Source organism: Peromyscus eremicus, chromosome 2 (genome assembly GCF_949786415.1).
Source record: "Peromyscus eremicus chromosome 2, PerEre_H2_v1, whole genome shotgun sequence".
NCBI classification, from domain to species: domain Eukaryota; kingdom Metazoa; phylum Chordata; class Mammalia; order Rodentia; family Cricetidae; genus Peromyscus; species Peromyscus eremicus.
The window spans coordinates 79,066,121-79,087,733 of record NC_081417.1 but is presented as its reverse complement, the minus strand read 5'-3'; the positions used below and the strand labels follow the sequence as shown (position 1 = coordinate 79,087,733).

Below are 21,613 nucleotides of genomic sequence, written 5' to 3'. Positions count from 1 at the left end.
AAGACTAGACCAAGTACTTGCTTTCTCAAGTCACACACACACACACACACACACACACACACACACGCACGCGTACACACACACACACACACACACGCACACGCACGGCAGCACAGCCTAACTCTAGGAAGTGATAGCGATGGCTAACAAGTCACACACACACACTCACACACACTCACACTCACACACGCACGCACACGGCAGCACAGCCTAACTCTAGGAAGTGATAGCAGCGACGGCTAACAAGTCACACACACTCACACACGCACGCACACACACACACACACACACACACACACACACACACACACACGGCAGCACAGCCTAACTCTAGGAAGTGATAGCAGTGATAGCTAACAACTCCACAGCAATGTTATAAACACTGAACGAGCATCTAGAACAACATGCAAAACCTCAAAAGTCACTCAATTATCTCATAATGCATAGAAATTGTAATGGTTTTTGGCAAGTTTCTTTCATAACAAATGCTTTATAAAGCAAAAGTTTTTTAGTTATAAATGCTATTTTTAAAGTGTAACATAATGGATTACTGGTATAAAAGTTCAGTTAGATAAAGTTAATCTGGCTGGACTAATACTAAATATGGACACCCAGTATAAATAATCAATTATAAATTAATAGTACAGTACTCTAAGGTACGTGACTTATAAAATGTAACAACACAGACACTCAACAGTCACTAAAACACTGTGTGTACAATAACTGTTAGGGTTCTACATTCCCAATGCCGTCCTAATTCTACCTACCACGAACGAGTAAACTAGGTCAAAACATTTGCAAAGCTCCCATGGAAATCAATGCAAAACGGTAAAAATGCTAATTTCAGTGTCATACCAAGTCAGACATTCCATAAAAAGACAACTACACTGAACTTTAAAAAAATCCTAAAATTTGATACTGTCTCTACTGATTCTGATAAACACAATTTGCAAATTGTGTCTGTGAAATTTCTTATGCTTGAATTCCAGAAGAAACGTCAAGCTAACACAGGACACCCACTGTGCATTTCCAATCTCCCTGCTGCAGACCTGTATCACTGCCTACCACTTTGCCCTTTTTTACCGCTGAATAAATTCACTTAAGAAAATCTTAATTATGTTGATAAAATTGTAATCCTTTTGACTGAAGGTATGTCTCAAACTGTCAAATAGTACAAATTGTATCTCAAACCAATAACATGGATACCATAGAGCTGGATTTCCAGGAGAATGCCCAACGAAACAGGAATTTCCTTTGGTCCATGATCTGCAACTGGAATCCAATACTTAGAGATGTGGGTAGTTTGCCTCCCCATTTATAGTTGAAAACTAACTATAAGTGGGATGAGCAGAGTGACATTTGTTAGGAAACAATTACACTAGAAGTGATTCTAACAAATTTTACAATGAAACATGGCTAAAAATCAAGACATAACCCTATAATGAAAAGTTAGGCTTCACATTCAAACAGCCTATAACGAACTAGAGGGTTAATTCTGGGCACGGTGGTGTACACCTCTGATTCCAGCACTCCAGATGCAGAGGCAGAGGCAGGCAGATTCTGTGAGTTCAAAGCCAACTTGGTCTACATAGTTCCAGCTAGCCAAAGCTACACCATGAGACCCAGTCTTAAAAACCCAAACAAATATACAGAAGTTTAAAATACAATTTGGAAAAGAAGAAAACACATTTAACTCAGGGTTTACTTCCACGTAGGTGGGATTTCTTCTCTAAATTCTATCAAGTTTTTCTGTTAAGGACAGGAGTCAGGTGTCTGGGTTCTCCTGGCTCTAATCCTAATGAGACGGGAAGACCCAGGTGCTCATCTCTGTGGGGGCTGTGGAACAGAGGTAACATCAGCCCATTCAGCACAGCCGTCTCAAAGGACAGAGGAGGTCTAGGAGCTGACTCTCCAGCGAGTGTGTGTGAGTGTGCACGTTCACATGTTCTTTCTGAGGTATCCATCCCTTTACCTTCCTTACCATCTCCCTGAAGGAAGATATGGTTTCTGAGTCTAAATCTTGGTAATCACTGGGTGAGACAACTTCTTAGGTCCTTTCCAGGGGTAGCCTCTAAGATCACAATTCAACAAAGACAATGGCTTTATAGCAATACTTGGACCTAACTAATACTGACTCTAATTCATCATGGCTTGCACTAAAACTCAACTTAGTACACTAAAATGTCGTATTTTTAAGAAACCACAATCTTCAATACCAAATCAGGCCTTTCATTCAGTTCTGGCACACCCAACGGGTCAATTTTCAGGTCAGCTGGACCTTGAGAGATCTGTCTTCCTTTTCTCTGCTTAGAAAGGTCAAATCAGAGTTGCTGGAGTTTACCGATACAATTCCCCTTTATCTGCTATCAGCAGAAACACAGCAGTGACTGGAAGATGGTATCTACAGGGTACTTCTGGGTTCCCAGACCTGTTTGACAGGAATGACTGCTAATTTTCATCCCAGTTCTAGCACTCTACCTTACGAAAGGACAGCCTAGCCGAACTGCTGGGCCCCAGGCTCCAGTCAAAGCCCTTTCTCAAAAAAATATCTTGTACCAGAGATTTGATCTACTGCTTGTCACCTCAGAGAGCCTACTGCAGAATTAGCAGAGCACGAGTGAGTGGTGCTGCCTGGATAGCAGCCACAGTAGAGGACAGGACTTGGTGGGACCAGGATGTCCTTCAGGGACCACCACTGCTCCTCCCCACTCACTCTGTGACCGGGGCAACCCATGCGACCTTGTCCCTTACAAAGAGCAGCAATGTTCACTTAAAATGGTTACTGATAAAGACAACTTAGAGAAGCACCTGGGACAGGGGCACACTGTATGCTCTAACAAACGACTGTCACAATACAGCCTGACTTTCCTGTGTGTCCTGGGACAGGGGCACACTGTACGCTCTAACAAATGACTGTCACAATACAGCCTGACTTTCCTGTGGGTGTGCACCTATGTGAACACAGGGATGGTACACAAATGGCTTCACCGTATTACTGATTTTAAGAAAAATTCTATCCCAGCACTGGGAGGTCGAGGCAGGCATATCTCTGTTAGTCGGAGGCCAACCTGGTCTACAGAGTGAGTTCCAGGACAGCCAGGATTATACAGAGAAACCCTGACTTGGGGTGTGTGGGGAGAAGCTCTAAGAAAAGGTCTTCCTAAAAATATTCAAAGGGCTGTAGAGATGGCTCAGTGGTTAAGAGCACCGACTGCTCTTCCAGAGGACTTGGGTTCAATTCCCAGCACCCACATGGCGGCTTACAGCTGTCTGTAAGTTCATTTCTAGGGAACCCCACACCCTCACACAGATCTACATGCAGGCAAAACACCAATGCACACAAAATAAAAATGATTAAAAAAAATACTCAAAGAAGTGGGATACATTCTGCAGCAAACTGGACTGACTATTCAATGACTTAAGTAACTGCAGAGGCACAGAGTATGAAAGACAATGCACAATAGGATCAGCACAGAGATTTGGGGGAGGGGAAGGCTGGGCTCTCAAAAATAAAACTGTTACTATAGCATCTCTATATTCTCTTTGAGAACAGGAAGAACTGTATACATCTTTACAGACTTCCCACTGACTGGATATTCAGTAAATATTTGCCTCTGTAGCCATAAATTTTCATCTCAATAAAGTCATCGATAGTATGGCTCTGGATGTTAGTTAACGCCACAGTTTCCAATACTAAGACCTAACTGAAAAACCAGAGACTTAACCTACACCAGAAAAGATGCAGGCACTATTGTAGCTCAGGTAATACTTGAATTTAGGGAAACGAGCTGTGTATGGTGCTGCTTTCCTGTAGCCCCAGCACCCGGGATCTGGGGGGACGAGGGTGAGGACGGACAATGTGGAGAAACCCTGTATCAAGCAGAACACAACACAATAACTTAAGAGAAAGCAAATTAACAGGGAAATTCTAAGATAGTTAAAATTACGAAATAAATATTTAATAGTTGACATATATTATGTATGGAACATTTCACATTAGCCCTAATAACCATGATAAATGCTGACGTACACCTCTGCCACGGCGTGGAATCATTTTATAAGTTAAAATTCTAAGTAATAAAAACAGCATCTGGTAGTGGTATATCCTCAGAATTGTTTAGCTAAAAATACAAAATTTAGAGGTAGTCATGGACTTTGTATAATTTAATTAAAGAGGTTCTAGGTTGGCTATGCTTCTTCTAGTAAGCCATTTTTCAAAAAGTTGTTTTAATCTAAATATCACAGTGTTCTTATCTGGTTAGTTATCATAGCAAAACATAAATAAATAAAAGTAATTCACATTATTGATGTACTGTCTTGATGAAAATGTAGTACTTAAGATTGGCAGGGCAGATGCTCCTGTCAGTACTCAACACCACCAGCAGGGACTCACAACTGCCTAATTCCATCCTCTTAGTGGAGTGCACAGTGATAGGCTTCCTTTCTCAAAACCAACTCTGCTGCCAACATGATGGAGAACTTAAAAACTATGACGATAAAAAATGACAAGTATACCACATGAAACAGCCTTTCAAAAAGTTCCCTTACAGCGGGCTTGTCTGCCTCCAAGAGTGGGGAGGGTCTGCAGAGGAACTGGGAGAAAGCAGCTGAGTATTTAAGTGGAGGTGATGGGGAGGCGGGTCAGAGGATCGTGTGCAAACATGAAACATCACCCAGCATTCCTTGAAACTAGACAGCCTTCAGCAATGGAAAGACACTGTTCTCATTCTGGCTCAAACCACCCAAACCAACAACTAGCTCATAAGATGAATAGAAAAAGGCTAGGGTAAGAAGACAGACTCCTTCTTCATCTAACCGACTTATGGTTTCACCATAAAATGAGGATAACTTGCTTCCTCTTTAGGTTGCTCAAAGGATTTAGACAATACTTATATAGAAATATATACCTTTTCTTAACGATGCTTCTCTCGGAAGGACAAGCTCATAAAGCTACTTCTATCCACCAAGGTCCCAGGCTCACCTGCCACTTCTGCACTAAAGACCACAGCCTAGAAGAAAGGCCCCTGTGTGCTTATTACATATTGATGCGAAGAGCCACTGAGCCATGGGAAAGCTCGGCTCTGTGACAATTTAGTAAAGCAAATGAAAATATTTCTCTTTTCCTATCAGAAGATAATAAAGTACCACCTATCTTCCAAGCTAATGTGAGTGATACGGTTGACGTGAAGAATAAACAGCTCCCCAACAGGGTGCTCCACTGTGACCAACCAATGGTGGTTTTCAGAGCCCTTCTATATTACTGACTGCATAGGATGGGAAGGAAGCCAGCTCAATCTTACTGTGGCTCTAATGACTAAATTTATTTGATTCTTGAAGTGTTTTAACTAATAATTTACTACAGTCTTCAAGACTTGAAAACAGAGACTGGAAAAACCACCACAAATGTTTAACCAAAATTATTTCAACTACAGATTACCACAGATAAATGCATTTCTATTTACTGAGCAGAAACTCAAGAATGCTTTGAGTTCTGCTGAGCCTGGTAACTAACTATTGTGATTTAAGATGGGTGTCAACGCTCCCTTGATCCTAAGTGTAGCAGAGTCTAGTGGTCCCGTGGGGAAAAGAGCCGGATTTAATGCTTAGACACAGTAACAGGGTCCTGCAGCTTCTTGTCTCCACCAAGGCATCCAGATTTTTAGTGGGGCCTCCATTTTCTACCTTCTCTTTTATTCTTGATAGACAATCTAACACTTGGAAATATTTTCAAAGTTCTTGAAAGTTTAAAATTTCTTGTAAATCTGATGATCAAACTCATTTACACTGACTTAGGGAAAAAGGACATCCTACGCAGGTCCAATCACACCACTAAAAATGAGCTCTGTAACAGTCTCCCCACCCCTCATGGTATCAGACCTTGCATATTATTTAGAAATGAGACGTCTTCCAAAAAGAATGGCACCTTTATTCCTCCTTCTACACGCCGCCCCCTCCCCCCCAAAGAAAAATTCTTTAAGCATTGGGATCTCCATATATGGTGAAAAGTGAGGTCCAGGAGCTAAAACTCTACACTAACAATACATGTAAATAACTCAACGCTGAGCTTATGATACCCCTTTCATGACCTGCTCTGGCTCAGCAACATCTGGCACGAGCAGTAAAGTTGTCTCCTCCAGATTCATATAGAATTTTTAAAAATTAAAAAAATAAATCCATCTGTGAAGGAGATCAAAATCGGGACGTGAGGAGGCAAGGAGGAGTGAGGACATGGTGTCTTGAATGACTCGGTTTCCTTTCTGACGGTTTTTTCAAAACGGAATTCTTTCTCTACCGTTGCCTGAGAACCACTACGGTTTTGCCAAGTCTGTAACAGCAATTACATGGAATCACCCACAAGCACACTTGTTTGTCTCAAGCCTATAAATACTGTGTTAGTGATACTAAACTATTGCCATTGGCTTATCTGTAAAAAGAAAAATAGAGATTTGCATTTTATAAAGTTAACACTGAGGGCAGGTGAAAGGCGACGAAATGCAGTATACAATGACAGTTTCTTGGGACACAGAAACCAAAGTGAGGTCTTGCGCAAGCCACCTGGTCAAGCTGTGTCTGAGGAAGAGTCGTAAGAGGAGACAATGAAATTGCCGCTGTTGGAGTGGCCCGCCACTGACTGGGCAGCCTGCTGGCTCAGGTTGTTGCAGATGAGGACCAGCTGGTTGCTCTGGGCCTCAGACAAGGTGCTGCAGCTCTGGTAGACACTGAAGTTGGTCTTCCTGCCCGGGATGTTGCCCTTCTCGCACATGGTTTTCACCATCTTGGCCAGCTTGTTCTTGCCGAGGGCCTGGCAGTTGTACCAATGCAGAGCCGCCAGGTTCACAACTGGCTTGATGGACAGGTAGAAGGGGGCATCCTCATAGCGCATGGCCGGAGGCCTCCGCTGGGCATATTCCTTATAGTCCTGCACCGGGCAAGTCTGTGGGGCATGCTGGGTGGCATAAACCCGTGAGTCTGTCCCTCCTCTCTTGGTTTTGGCATTCAGATCACCGGTGTCCTGACCCATCCATTCCAAATACTCGAGCCCAGTTTCTGTGACCCGGAGTCGGATGTCGCCCCATTTCAAGGTGGATCCATGGAAGCCTGTGCAGTGCCCAAAAGCTTTTGTATTGTTAAGCCAGACAAGGTTGAGCAGACCCTCGGGGTTATACCGGCTCAGCAGTCCTCTCTTCCGCAATATGAGCTCGTCGGCAAAGGTGAGCTTCATGGACTTGTGTGGCTTGTTTCCTTTTCCTTTGCAGCGGAGCTCAATCTGCTTCTGCTTCAGGGCCTCCTGGGAACGCTTAAACTCCTTATCCCTGGTGATGCTGTAGCCATACCGGTGCTCTTTCAGGTACCGTTCCAGCCCACACTGGTAATTCGCCAAGCTGTTGGGTTCGTACTCAGACCCATCCTTCTGCCTGGCATCCACGAAGAAGGAGGCAAGGTAGGCATCTAGCTCCTTGCAAGGGATGACATAGATCTCTCTGGTTTCCGAAGGGTACTTGGAGATGAGGAACTCCCGGAAATTGCGGAGCGCGGTCTGCGTGCTCCGGATGGTTTTCTCATTCTGCTCCCTGCTGAGCTCAGCTGCTCTTTCATCCTGGTCTGCAACAAACGGGGGAGGGAGGGACAGAGAGGGTGTTGATGAGTTCAGACAATGCACTTGCTACTCTGAAATAAAGTTTCCTGTTATAATGAGACGGGAAAGACGGATCAATTTTGAGAGGACAGAGATAAATAGTATTGAAAGCATCGTCGCGCTATTGAAGCCAAACTCAGTGTCACAAATATACTGGACAAAATATGGCCCATGATGAGAGAGACCTTCTTTGTTAAAACATTAAATTTTGTTATTATTGTGGTGTGTGTGTGTGTGTGTGTGTGTGTGTGTGTGTGATGTGTGTGAGTGAGTGTAGGTGCAAATCCTTCCACCTTTACACAGTTCCGGGGATTGAACTCAGGTCCTCAGGCTTGCACGGCAAACACCTTTATCCTCTGGAGCCACCTTACTAGCTCTGAGTGGCTGGCACCTAGCTTAGTGAGTGAGGTTTGTAGACAAGGGGAGACTGCAGGTAGTCTTTTGGTTGGAGGAAAAATGTGGGGCAGAAATGTGCTATCTGTCCTACGCAGTATGAAGGCATCCCCTCCCCAGCTGGTAAACTCACTTCATTTGTGAAACTGGACGCAGCACTGGTTCCACTGACCGCACCGGCCACCTAACACATCACTGACAGTCTTTTTAGAGGGAGATAAATTTGATGGCAGTTCATTTGATACTTGCTCTTCTGTAAGAATTGAGGTCAACACAATTTTTAAGGATTCTTTATGGATAGCAAAACAGTTTGTATGTAATTAAGTGATAAGAATCAACCTGGTATTTTAAAGGAAAATCAGGACTAAACGTCACAGTAACAAGAGGATAATTAAACATGAACTTTATAATTGAGGTGAAAGAAAGGGCCTATCTTGGTTCTGTTTGTTTTCTTGATTTATTATTTACCTTCTGCCTGAAGGACTTGCAGTACAAGCTCTAGACCATCCATTAAGCAGCACTGCTCCAAGGTAGCAGGCTTCACACTGTACTATGCTTCAGACTTAAAATGCTTGGCCAAATACAGGCTACCTGCCTGCAAGCCTATGAATCTGCATTTTATTATTATTATTATTGGTTTTTTTCAAGACAGGGTTTCTCTGTGTAGCCTTGTGCTTTTCCTGGAACTCACTCTGTAGACCAGGCTGGCCTTGAACTCACAGAGATCCACCTGCCTCTGCCTCCCGAGTGCTGGGATTAAATGCACATGCCACCACCACCCGGCGAATCTGCATTTTAACCAGTACCTCTATGCTCATGATGAGACTTAAACACATTCCCAGGTAAACACAGTTCTAGCAGCTCAGGCCTGTAATTCCTGCTCCTTAGGAAGCCCCTCAGGAGGTAGGGGTCTCAAGTTCAAAGCATACCTTGACTCAGAAAAGTCAAGTTCTATGCCTGTGTCCTGTGTAGGAAACTCCATTTTGCCCATTTAAAAAAAGGTTAAGAAAAACTATTTAAGTGGTTTCATTTCAGTAACATTTAATTTAAACTTGAAACCTTAACATTACTAATAAAAATACTTGGTTTAAAAAAATCACCTGCTCTGTATGTCAGGTGTGGTCTGGACAAAACTCAGACACCCAACAGAATTACACAACAGAAACCCAGTCTACCCACTGATAAGCAATGAAGTTGGTTTTCCTAGTGCTTTTTAAGAGGGAAACACAGAATTTAAAACAACAAAAAAATACAACTTAAGACTCTTGAGTATAAGGCAATAGCATTTTGTTTATTGAAAATATCTATATAGGAAAAATTTCAGATTAATTTGTAAGACTGCTCAGTGGAAGTCTTTGTACTTACTATATCCAATAATGGAAAGTTTTTAATAAACTGGAGTTTATTCATAGAACACACTACTTTATAAAGCATTACCATATATTACTGTATATCTATGAATAACCATGTTATTTTTAAATGGCAATTCTAAGACAGATTTCCAAATTTCATTATGTAAACAGGCACACTGGAGAGATGACATCTCCAAAATTCAAAGACACAAAGAGACTTTCTGTTTCAACAGCTTAACTTCCAGTCACCTCTTTTTGTAGTTGAAATTGTTCACATATTAACAACGCAGCCCACCTTCTCTTTCCACTAAAAACAAAGAAGCCGAGTTGAGTGTGACCTTTCAGCAGCTGGTCCCCTTGCCTGGTCGCATGTGAAGTCAGAGGCCAGCACAGGATTGCTTTGGCTGCTTATGCAAATATCTAAAAGCAGTCTGCAAACTTCAAAGGCTTTCCAGGAAATAAACGTTCACAGGCAACTTTAGGGAAAAGATTTCCAGCCCCTCAACACTCACATGAGCTCTTAGACTGAGTCTGTATACCCTGTTATTGGAATTTTCCCAGGGGCCTGCCCTGAGAAAATCCTTCCCAGAGTCCTGGGGAAGTCGCTATGTCCAGTGTGGTGTTATCTGAGGGAAAAGAATCTATGTACACCATGCTCTTTTGTCTGTTTATTTTTCTAAGACAAAATGCTATCTATACAGCTTCAGCTTCCTCCTTACATTCAGTTCCTCTCTGTCCCTTCTTTTTCTGTCCTCTAATAACTAAGCTCTTATGCTTTCAATCTCATCTTCATCCCCTGTTCCTTCATCCTCCATCTTTCCTCCCTCGTCTCCTCTCCTGACCCGATTCAAGTCCACCTATAGTTGGCAAAACTTTTCCTTGGCCCTTACTCCTCAGCCTGAGCCAGTTTGCCCTACCATCTACAGAAACCCTGCCTTGTTCTTTTCTCTCTGGCCACGCGACTCTGACTGGACCAGGAATTCTGCTCCAGTCTTTACTGCACCTGGTCATGCAAAAAACTCCTTGTTCTAAGAAGTTGTTCTAGGACTGTAAGGGGAGGGGGAGATCTGAGCTTGATTTGCACAAGAAGCAAAGCTATGCACCTAGGAGGCTGTCCTCAAATGTTTTACCTTAGTTCAGGGGCTTCAGGCACCTAGCGGGTGGTCTGGCCAGCTATTCTGTTATCTGCTAGTCTTTGGATGCTTTGTTTGGAGATGGCCCTATCTTTGGATGTAGCTAAAGGGGATATTTGCAAAAGGCAGACACTCAATTCAAATGCTAAAAAGGAAGCAGGGAGCCCTGAGGCAGAAGGCCTTGACTATGTGATCTTATCTAAGTACTTTGAATGTATATGCCCAAGGAATGGTTCACACATACTGTTCTTGGGGAATTATGAGCACAAGAAATTCATAGCAAGAAACAGCTGAATATTAAAAACTGAATAACACCAAATATTCCCTGATAAATGGCTTCCCTCTAGAAAAACTCCTTGGCCTTTCTAGGTATAGCTTTATTATATACAGTTGCATCTCTATTAATATATTCTTTCAGCCTGCAGCACCGTCACCTGAAATCCACTACAGTACCTGTTCAGAGGTATAATTTATCAATCAATGATCAAACCCTAGCACTTCCCATTAAAAATCCTAACAGATAAGATCTGCCATTAGAAACTGTCTTGGGAGTCTGAACCAAGGTGCTACAAACTAGGATATCCCAAGGGGAGGTCGGATAAGGACAGCTGAATCTTTAAACTGGAATACTGTAGAGCTAACAAAACACTCCAGATAAACTAGAGATTTAAAATTTCATTCATTACAGTGTGCTTGTATTTGCAAGGTACTCAGTAACTGCCATCAGATCCCATCATGAGATACCAACTCTACTTAGCCAACATTCATTTTTAGTTTGTACCTCCTTTTACAAAAATGAATTGACATTTGATTTGAAAACTTGTATGTGTCAATTGAAGTGATGATTTCAGGGTATGTAGCAAACAGCCAAGTGCACTGGACATGAAGCATGGGGCAGCCATGAGCTGGTGAGGAGCACTGTGAAATGGTGTCATCACAAGGCACAGCTCCCTGACCAGGTGGCCGGCTCTCCTCTCTGTCTCTGCCACATTTCAGCTCCAGAAGAACCCACTCTGAGCTGACCCCCTCAGTCCATCCTCAGCCTCATCTTGTTTGCAAGGCTTGCCTTCTTGTTTGCCGGGTCTCAAGCTTAGTTTAAGAAGCAGAAGTTGCATCTGCAGGAAAGCAGCCCTAGTGAGCTGCAGCATGGCCGCTGTCTTTTCTAAGGCAACTTGAATGCACCACAGGAGACAGCTGGAAGGGAGGACACCCTCATTCACTTTGTATAAATAAGGGCAAAGAAACAGTTTTCAAACCCAGTATAAGTAATAAGTTCTCAGCTAATAACAAAATCAAGTAAGACCAGAGAAAATCAATAGGAAATACAAACCAACTACAAGCATCATGTACCAGTCTCCAGAAAAGTTTCTGCTCCATTCCTTTTAAAACTTTATTAGGAGCCAGGCGGCGGTTGCGCACACCTTTAATCCCAGCACTCGGGAGGCAGAGCCAGGTGGATCTCTGTGAGTCCAGCCTGGTCTACAAAGAGAGATCCAGGACAGGCTCCAAAACTACACAGAGAAACCCTGTCTCGAAAAAACGAACAAAACAAGAAAACAAAAAACCAAAACAAAAAAAAAACTTTATTAGGTATAACATACACAGAATATAGTCATTATGTGCACACAATTTTGATCTGTAAATCTAGTAACCACTTGGAAGAATTTCTTCTTCCATCATCCCCTAGCACCAAGAAAACTGACTTGAAATGTAGTTGGGCTGGCCTATTACTATAATGCCTATGCATGGAATCTTGGGCATCTGGCTTCTTTTTTCTTGGCTTCACCCACTGTTGTGTATTTGCAGGTACTTCATCCTCATGGCAGTGGGATGTTCCACTAGACAGAAATTCAGCATCTCAGCACACGTAAACCCAAAGGCCGAGAAAAGTTAACAAAGCAGAGTATGGCAGTCAAAAGCATGAGGACACAAAGGATTTTCTTCTAATAGAGCAAGTTTTTGGTTTTTGTATCTGTGTGTACCTGTTCATGTGTACAATATGTGCAGGTGTATGTGCACAGTACTTGGTATAGCCAGAGCTTGACCGTCGGTAGCTTCTTCAATGCTCCTCACATAATACTTGTGCGTGATGTGTGCACACTCATCCGCATGAGTGTGGGTGCACATACAGAGGTCAGAGGACAATCTTGAGTTTCAATTCTTCACCACGAGACAGTGCACCACCACATGGAGTGGGCTAGCTGGCCTGCAAGCAGCTGGGAATTCTTCTCCGTTTCACTGCAAAAGGACTGGGGTTTTACACGAACACACCACACCCAGACTTAGTTCCAGGCATTCAAATTCAGGTTTTCCTTCTTGTGTGGTCAACCCTTTATCCATTCAGCCATCTCTCCAGCTCTTCCACTTAATCTCTTGAGACAGAGTTCCTCACTGAACTTAGAACTCACCAATTTGCTAGCCTGGCTACCCTAGCCCAGGGATCCTCTTGTCTCTGCCTCTGCCGAAATGGAACTGTGAGTACACGATGCTGTACACGACTTTTTACACTGGTGCTAGGAATCTGAACTCAGGTCCTCAGGTTTTCATGGAAGCACTCTGCCAACTGAGCCACATCCCCAGCCTTAAATCAGTAGTTCCCCACCCTCCTAGTGCTGCGACCCTTTAATATAGCTCTTCATGTTGTGGGGACCCCAACCATAAAATTATTCCGTTGCTCCTTCGTAACTGTAATTTTGCTACTGTTATGAACCGGATTATAAGTATCTGATATGCAGGCTACGTGACATGCGACAGGTTGAGAACTGCTGCCCTAGATTAAGTATTTGAATCAAGTAAGTAAGTGAGCGGGGATGAAAATAATGTTTCCTACAGCTTCCACTAGCCTATACGCCTGACAGGCTCATCAGTATGTATGTCCTGAGACCTAGCATGTAACTTAGGACCTAAGGAGCTATCCTACAAAGCTTCATCTTCCACTCAGCCAGCGCCTGCCCACCCGCCTGGGCAGCAGCGGAAACCTCAGCCTTCTCCCTCCCTCTCCAGAGCTGAGCTGGACCACCTCACTTTCACACCAAGTGACAGGTCAGGAACTAAGTGGTCTACCAACATAATCTACACAGCTCTTGTCTTATGGATTTGTCATCTAGTAGGAGGGCAGTAACCAGAGTCAATCTTTAGTAGACTAGCCCAAGTGCTGTGAGGAAAACCAGCCTTTTTAGCAAACGTAGTCAGCTGTCCAGAACACTTCCCAGTTCCCTACAGCCAGAGTAGTGTGTTTACACCCTTTCCATGCTCCATTAATCCAATTATTGCCCCCTTGTTAGGAAATGGCATGGAAACACACATAATTAGAGCAGTATCTTACGTTCTCATTGAATTTGAGGACGTCTATGATAGATTTAAATCCAGACACGTTTGCTCGATTGATGCTGCATCCAATTAAACAAGCACACTTAGCTATGGCATCCCTGCATGCTGTTATTAAAGCAGTGCATCTACAGCGAGAGGGAACAGTTCCTGATGTTTAACTTCTTCTATTATTCTCATGTAAAATAAAGAGTATTTTGTCTCATTTCTCACTTAGTAATGTTCTAATTCTCTATAAACTAGTGAACAATAAGCCCATGAGCTTATTAAGTAAGGATGTATTTTAAATTTGAAAAATAAAATATCTGGTGAGCTGATTTACATGTAGGAAGCTGAGGTTGGAATCAATAATGAACACACACTCAGGAGTACTATTAATCCCTGAGCATTTGAAGAATTTCTGTGGGAAAAAAGACAAAGCCTTAACAGTTGTGAGAAGACACCACAGCTAGAGAGAGAGGTCAGCAATGCACAGACAGCTAGTTCGACAGGCCACGGCCCTGTGAACTGCTGTGTGTTCTGTCGGAGCTGAGATCTTCCAGCTGGAGCTGTAAGGGCACGTCCTCTATCTTTAATCTATGGAGGGAGTGGACGATGTTCTGGAAGGCCGGTACTCTTTGATTAAGCAGCAGAGGAGAGTGGAGCATCCCTGAAGAAGCTGCTTGAGCAAAAGGCAAAGATGAGAAGCAGCAGCTTATGCTCCTGAGTTCCAAGCACTGACCTCTGTGTAGGGAGAAAACTAGACCAGTGGGGTGACCATGGAGACTATGCTGGGCACAAAGAACCCCCAAATGTTAAATCTGACAGAAGTACTTTCTAAATAAGTAAATAAATCTACAGCCACCTTCCCACCTCCGCTGTCCGACTCCTTGCTGTTACTGCCTTCTAGTGCCTATCATCATCCGTGAGTGCTCATTTTAGATTTGTCTCCCTCCACACAGCTGACTCCTTCAATGTCGATGCCTTGTTCAGTCTGGAAGGGCATCTGAGAAGTAAAAGCGCTCAACAGACCAACGTTAGTGGGCTGAGTCAGCACTCAGGGTCAAAGGAAAATCACTGAGATAACTGTAATTTCGTAGTTCACTCCAGATCACCTATGCTGACTGCATTTAGAAAGCAGGAAGAATAAAGCAAGGATCACTCATTTAAATTTGTGGTGTCACAATCAGACTTCACTTGATCCTTTTTTAGGACTGTTAACAGTAAGCTGTGGTTGGGGCTGGTGGTTCTGACTATCCATAATAATGGTATGAAATGACACAAGAGGCTCTGGTAGTTTTCCCCAGGGATATTTCCGCAGGAAATTAGAATTACCAGCCATCACAACAAACTGCTTGCCGGGCATGGCGGTACAGCCTGTAAGCCAGTTAGAGGCTGAGGCCAGGATTGTGAGTCAAGGCCAACCTAGGCTACGTAGTAAAATGATTTCAAAGAATTCCAACCCAAAACAATAACAAAAATTGCTGCAAGATAACATCTTTATCTTATTAGGATAAGAAAACAAATAATGTTTTAACGAAGTCTGTAGGAATCTATGTAACCATAAAAGACAATGACAGCCCTCCCCCATTTCTGACCTTCACTTTAAAGATAAACTGGTATTATAATGTGAGGTACTTACCTCTTCATAGATAGATTTTGTTTGAGAGAAACAAATTTCTTATGACTTTCTATGTTGGAGAAATAAGATCCCTGTTTGACAATCTTAGGAAACAGGAAACCTCAATTTTATTTGTTAGTGGCTATAAAAACTTAGGTGGCAACATTTGTGCTTCATTTTTGGAAACAGCAATAGCTTAATATCCACAATAGTAAGCTATGGTTGCCTAAACTGTAGAAAATAAACTGCGGTGATTTTATAATTGACATTAAAAAGTCATTGGCTTCCTTTTCCTTCTCTCCTAAGCCTGTTCCTTGCCCACTTTCTGCCTTTTGCTAGAGCTTTAAACCCAAGCTACTTTCTAGGACTGTTAACGTCACTAAGTGAAGCCAGGCCTCTTCGACTGTGGCTATCTGACCAATGAATTCCTATGCTTTGTTCATCTTTTTCAGTTGTAGTAAAACACATTATACAAACACACACACACACACACACACACACACACACACACACACTCATGCATGCACAAACAAAGGCACACACGCACGTGCTTCAAGAACATAAAACCAGAAACAGTATGATTAGTCCAGTTTGTTTTTGATAGTGTCTTTTACTGAAGTAGAAATCACTCAAAGACATCCATCATCTGCTTATCATCCTGGGTGGGTGCACCATGGGATTCCAAAACCTCTGGAGAATTTCCTCAACGTAAATTTAGGAAAAATAAAGAAAGCACAAAATTTTGTAGTGTTTATTAAATCAACACAGGAGTCTGGCGTGTAAGGAAAAAGCCTGTTTCTCTCTTATCTGTGCCAGTAGTTATCTATATATGAATTAAATCAGACCATGAAGATGTACGCTGAAAGGTGGGGGTGAGATTCCACCGCACAGAATTAACTTACGGCTATCAGGGTGTAGGAGTCTGATTTTTAACAAGTCACCAGATGGTTCTAATACAGGTGTGGTCCATGAGTGCACACTTGAGTGCCTGGAAAGGTCTCTTCTTCCTCCTCCCAGGAAGCCCACGACCAAGCCCTGTCTCAGATACATTACCGGCCAGGCTGCCTGCAGAGTAGGGTTAGAGTCTGATGTTTTCACTTCCCAGGCAAGACAGTTGCTAAACACTGGGAAAGTTTTGTTTGTTGTTTGTTTTGGAGACAGGCTCTCTGTACCATGATGGCTTCGAGATCATGTAATCTTCTTGCTTCAGGAAGAGGTGTCCTTCTCTGGAATCCTTGTTATTTATTTCATTTTAATTTTTCTTATGTGTGTATGTTTTGTATTACTGGGTTTGTGCATGTCACTGTAGTGCCTGTGGAGGCCAGCAGAGGTTATTGGATTCTCCAGAACTGGAGTTACAGGCAGTTTGGAGTGCTGGGAATTAAACTCTGCAAGAATAGTACACACTTTTAACCACTGAGTTCTCTCTCCAGCCCTTAGAATCATTCTTAAGTTAAACACTGTTTACCTAACTACAAGACCATTTTTAAATCACATCTACTAGGCCCCATCCATCTGATATAGGTAGTGTGGTCAATGGTTAATAGATCTTTGCCAATATAAAATCCTTTTCAAATCTTAGAAGCACTGCTTGAGCTGAGCTACATAAAATCATGTCTTTTTAAACCTAAGCCTTAGCATCTTCAATTGAAGTGGTTACAAATTGTACCTCTTAAGAGTTGTATGACAGTTGAATAAGACAGAGTGAGAAGTATACAGTATTGGGCACACACTTTATCAAGTTCAACCCTTTAGAAAATGTGTTCCAATGCACTGAGCCCACATCTCCCTATCTCAGCTGGAGATGTAGCCCAATAACAGAGCACTTGCCAAGAATGAATCCTGGGTTTGATAGTCAGTACCACAAACAAAAAACACCAGTCTTTTAGTCTCAACTGAGTTCTATTATTTACGATTTTCTGTAGCAAAACATTTGCTAATTTTTCTAAGCCTTTTTATAAGCCATTCATGCATAAGTAAATACTATGCATGAATGGCTTGGTCAGTTAAGAACTGGAGTTTATATCTCAAACAGCCTTTTGGAAGACCATCCATTCCCCAAGTTTATGGTGTCACTATGAGACAAGGTATGGTGCCTGACTGAGTTCAGCATAGAATTAACAATGGTACAATCATAGAATTCTCTCTTCTGAAAATGTTGGCTTTTTAAATTAACAAAGTAAGACACTAAAAGGCAAAAAGGAGATCGTCCAACAGGTATAAAAATAAATTAGGAAAAACCTAAATCTCAAGGTTAATTTCTACTCATGGAAAGAAATTGGGCATTCCAAAGCAAAGGCAAAAGAAGAGGAGAACAAGAGAATAAATATTGTATGATATTAATCACAATAAAGAGCACTTTCATCCTGGCTGAAATATATTCTTAAATCAACTTTAGAATGTGGCTGCATTTGTAGGCTTAACAGCATGAAAACCGCATGACGGTAATTAATGTAATAAATCATCTTGTGGACCTTTTCATAGAACCTGACAGGGCTCATTGATATATTGCTTATTAGAGACCATAGAAACTTCTCCCCCACCTTTTATTACACTGCCGGCGACTCTGAATCAAGAGTACCTTCCGATGTGTCTGACATATCTGCCACTGGTGTAACAGATAAAGTATACCATGAGCTGCTGCCGGCCGACTCTGAGACACAGCATAGCACACAATCCCCCACAGTCCTGTTCTCACTCTGACTTTCCTTGGCTTGAGGCAGTGAGGAAGAACGCAGATTCATCATAGAGTCAACACTGACATTTCCCACAGATTCAGTAATGACACCTCAGTGTTGCTCTCACACCACCAGCTCCTTTCCAGTTCATTCTTTACTGATTCTGTAAGTACACAACACAGAAATCTTCCACAGACATTTTCAATCAACCCACACGTTTTCCCAGTGCTTTTAACATGACTCCTAAAAGAAACACACTAAAAAATTCAATAGTAAACCATTTCCCAAAGTAAAAAACAGTCCCTGCATAGTTGGAGAATTTAGCCTTGACAGCAGAGCACCTCAGTGAGCTGACACACCCTTAATCTGCTGTGCGTATCTTACTTTTGATTTCTAAGAGCTAAACTGTAAAGAAATAGACGGTTTAAAAAAGTAACTACTCATATATGAAAAAGGGATTATATGTTAATATAATCCCCCCAGGAAATACAAAAAAATCATAGCAAAGGTTAAAATAACGAAACACACACACACACACACACCCATAAATCCATCACTGAGACACTGTCACTGGATACATTTGATGCCTGTCTGGTTTCCAGTTACATTTTCCTCCCTTTATTGCTGAGGACGAACCCAAGGTGTTACACATAACTAGGAAACTGTTCTACTGCTGGCCATCACCCTCAGCTCTCAATTTAAAATTTAATTTAAAATACTACCCTTTAATTACCAAGAGTAGAGTCCATTCTGTCCTAATTACAGTCTTTGGTTTCCTTTTGTGTCCTATCTTACTTTTCTCTGGAAATATTGCTTTGTCAATTACTCAAGACCAAAAAAATAAATAAAAATAAAAATAAATCACTATTAATAGAGCCTGGCTGAGTTATCATTTCTGATACATTCTTTTTGTTCACTCAGAAGTACATAAGATTTGGAATTGAATTTACTATCCACAGTTGACTCAGAAATCCCTAGTTGATTCTAGAGCATTCCTTATGCCCCCGACCATGCTGGTTCAACTGTTCTCCACACTGCAGCAAGAACAAACCTTCTCAATTCCAACCTGTCCATGCTGTCCCCCTGCTCAACCTCCAGGAACTCCCACCACAAAGCCCTGGCCACCTCACCAATCCCACTCTTCCTTCCAGCCACAGGGACATCCATTCACGGTTTCAAATGTCCTCTTCTTTCAGTAACTTAGGAGCGTCTCTCTCAAAGGGTTTGCACATGAGCCTCTTTCAGGAATATACTTCTACCCTCCATCTCTTATGGTCTCATCCTTAATTCTCAGCCAAATGCCACTCTCCTTAGGGAACCTTCCCAAATCCTCCCCCATCCCAACGGATCCTCGTTTCTTCTCTATCACGGCCCCTCTAGCAATGTGTATCACACACTTGTGTGACTATCTGACTAACATCTGATACGACCTTACAGTATAAGCTTCATCAAGTTGGGGACGTTCATTTCCACCATGGATTATCCATGACTGAAGAAGTGAATAGTGGGCACTGATAAACGGTTAAGTGAATTAATTTAAGTATCAGGACACTAAAACTGTGTAAGAAAACTGTAAAGCCAAAAGAGAACAGAAGTTAGGTCCTAGTCTTTTAGAAATGACTTATTATAACATTTGGTGAGCATGTGTGTCAGTGTTTGTAAATAGGTCAGAGGACAGTGTTTGGGAGTCAGTTCTCTCCGTATACCAGATGAGTCCTGGAGACTGACTCAGGCTGTCGGGCTGAAGACTGTGCTTCCACAGTCAACAGAATCTACTCAGTGACTGACTCAGGCTGTCGGGCTGAGGACTGTGCTTCCACAGTCAACAGAATCTACTCAGTGACTGACTCAGGCTGTCGGTTGAAGACTGTGCTTCCACAGTCAACAGAATCTACTCAGTGACTGACTCAGGCTGTCGGCTGAAGACTGTGCTTCAATAGTCAACCGAATCTACTCAGTGACTGACTCAGGCTGTCGGGCTGAAGACTATGCTTCCACAGTCAACAGAATCTACTCAGTGACTGACCCAGGCTGTCGGTTGAAGACTGTGCTTCCACAGTCAACAGAAACTACTCAGTGACTGACTCAGGCTGTCGGGCTGAAGACTGTGCTTCCACAGTCAACAGAATCCATTCAGTGCCTCAGCCCAGACGACACTGCCTCAAGGCCTCTGAGTACGGGCAGTTAAAACTGTTGTTTGTCTCTCAACTTTCTTTTTAGTTATTCTTTGTGTCTTTCACATCATGCATCTTGATTCCATTCATCTCCCCTACCCTTCGCATCCACCCTCTGCCCTTGCCCCCTCCCCCTCCCACCGCCAAATAAAATAAAATAAAATTTAAGAGAGAATTTTAAAAAGAAAGAAAAATCTCGTCATGGAAGCTACAGTGTGACACAGTGAGTCACACAGGAAACCCTTTTGTCCATATATCTTTAACTGCAAGTGTTCACTGCAAAAAGTCACTGGTTTGGTTCGAGGTCCCTGGTTTCTGTTACACCATCAACACTGAGACTTGGCTATCCTCTTGTTGCCTGTGTCATGGAGATCCTGCAGCTTTGGATCTGCAGGATTCGCCCCTTCACGTGCTCCAGCAGGTCACAGATGGAGTGGATGTTGGGGTGGGCCAACTACTCATATCCATGGTTCTGGGCCTGGGTAGTTGCAGAGTTGGTCAGCCCACCAGCTCTCCCCCATCCTTACCACCAGGGTGAGCTCTCTGGCCAGCTACTTTATCCTATGCGGCAATGAGCAAAGAGTAAGGCCAGCTCACCCCCATCTATACCATCAGGGCCAGCTCTACTGTGTTGCCCAGGTGAGGTCCAGGAGCTGGTGAGGGGCAGGGCCAGCTCTCCCATTCTTATGAACTCAAGGCCAGTTCTCCTAACTGCTACAGGCAGTGAAGGGCAGGGTAGTGGGGTGGAAGTGGGGTTCCCTCTCTCCCTCCTCCTGCTACCATAGCAGATGAGAGGTGGGGCTAGATCTCCCAAGCTCATGTTCTCAGGGCAGGTTCACCCACGCCCCTGTCCATACGGTCAGCTCTGCTGTGCTGCCTAGACGAGGTGCAGGGCCTGCTCTCCCCCTGCTGCAGCTGATAGAGGGGAGGGTCAGCTTCCTCGGCTGCTGTAACTTATAAACCTCATTTTTATCCCTTCTGTGAGGACAATCACAGTTGGAAACTAGAAATAGGAAAGAAAGAGAGGAAGTTTGGGCAGTGAGGTTTCTGAAAGAATAAAACAGAAGATACTGGTCTAGGCACAGAACACCACTTTGCAGCTAAGGAGAATGCTGAAAAACAAAAGAACCAGCATCTTGGTCAGGAGCACGAGCTTGGACACAGACTCCCAGGGTTGGAATGTTACAACTCTCACCTGGTTATTATAGTGTGGCCTTCCTGTGACTTAGCTTCTTCATCTGTAAAGTTGAGTTTGTATCATTCTATTATCCCAGTATTGTGAGAGCTGAATTATCACAAGTCACTAGAGAGATAATAAGT

General features: G+C 42.9%; 1 protein-coding gene across 3 annotated transcripts in view; it reads right to left on the bottom strand.

The window, feature by feature from the left end:
- Nucleotides 1–21,613, bottom strand: part of Kiaa1958 (KIAA1958 ortholog) — a 69,877-nt gene that overhangs the window by 28,556 nt on the left and 19,708 nt on the right. The window contains exon 2 of one of the 3 annotated variants that reach the window (XM_059254412.1): nt 7,519–7,602. The exons of 1 other annotated variant lie outside the window; for it this stretch is intronic. In XM_059254412.1, the coding sequence (XP_059110395.1) occupies nt 7,519–7,602 (84 nt within the window). Of the gene's footprint in view, nt 1–1,098; nt 7,603–21,613 lie in introns of those variants that run through there. One more of the 3 variants, XM_059254410.1, reaches the window with a different exon arrangement.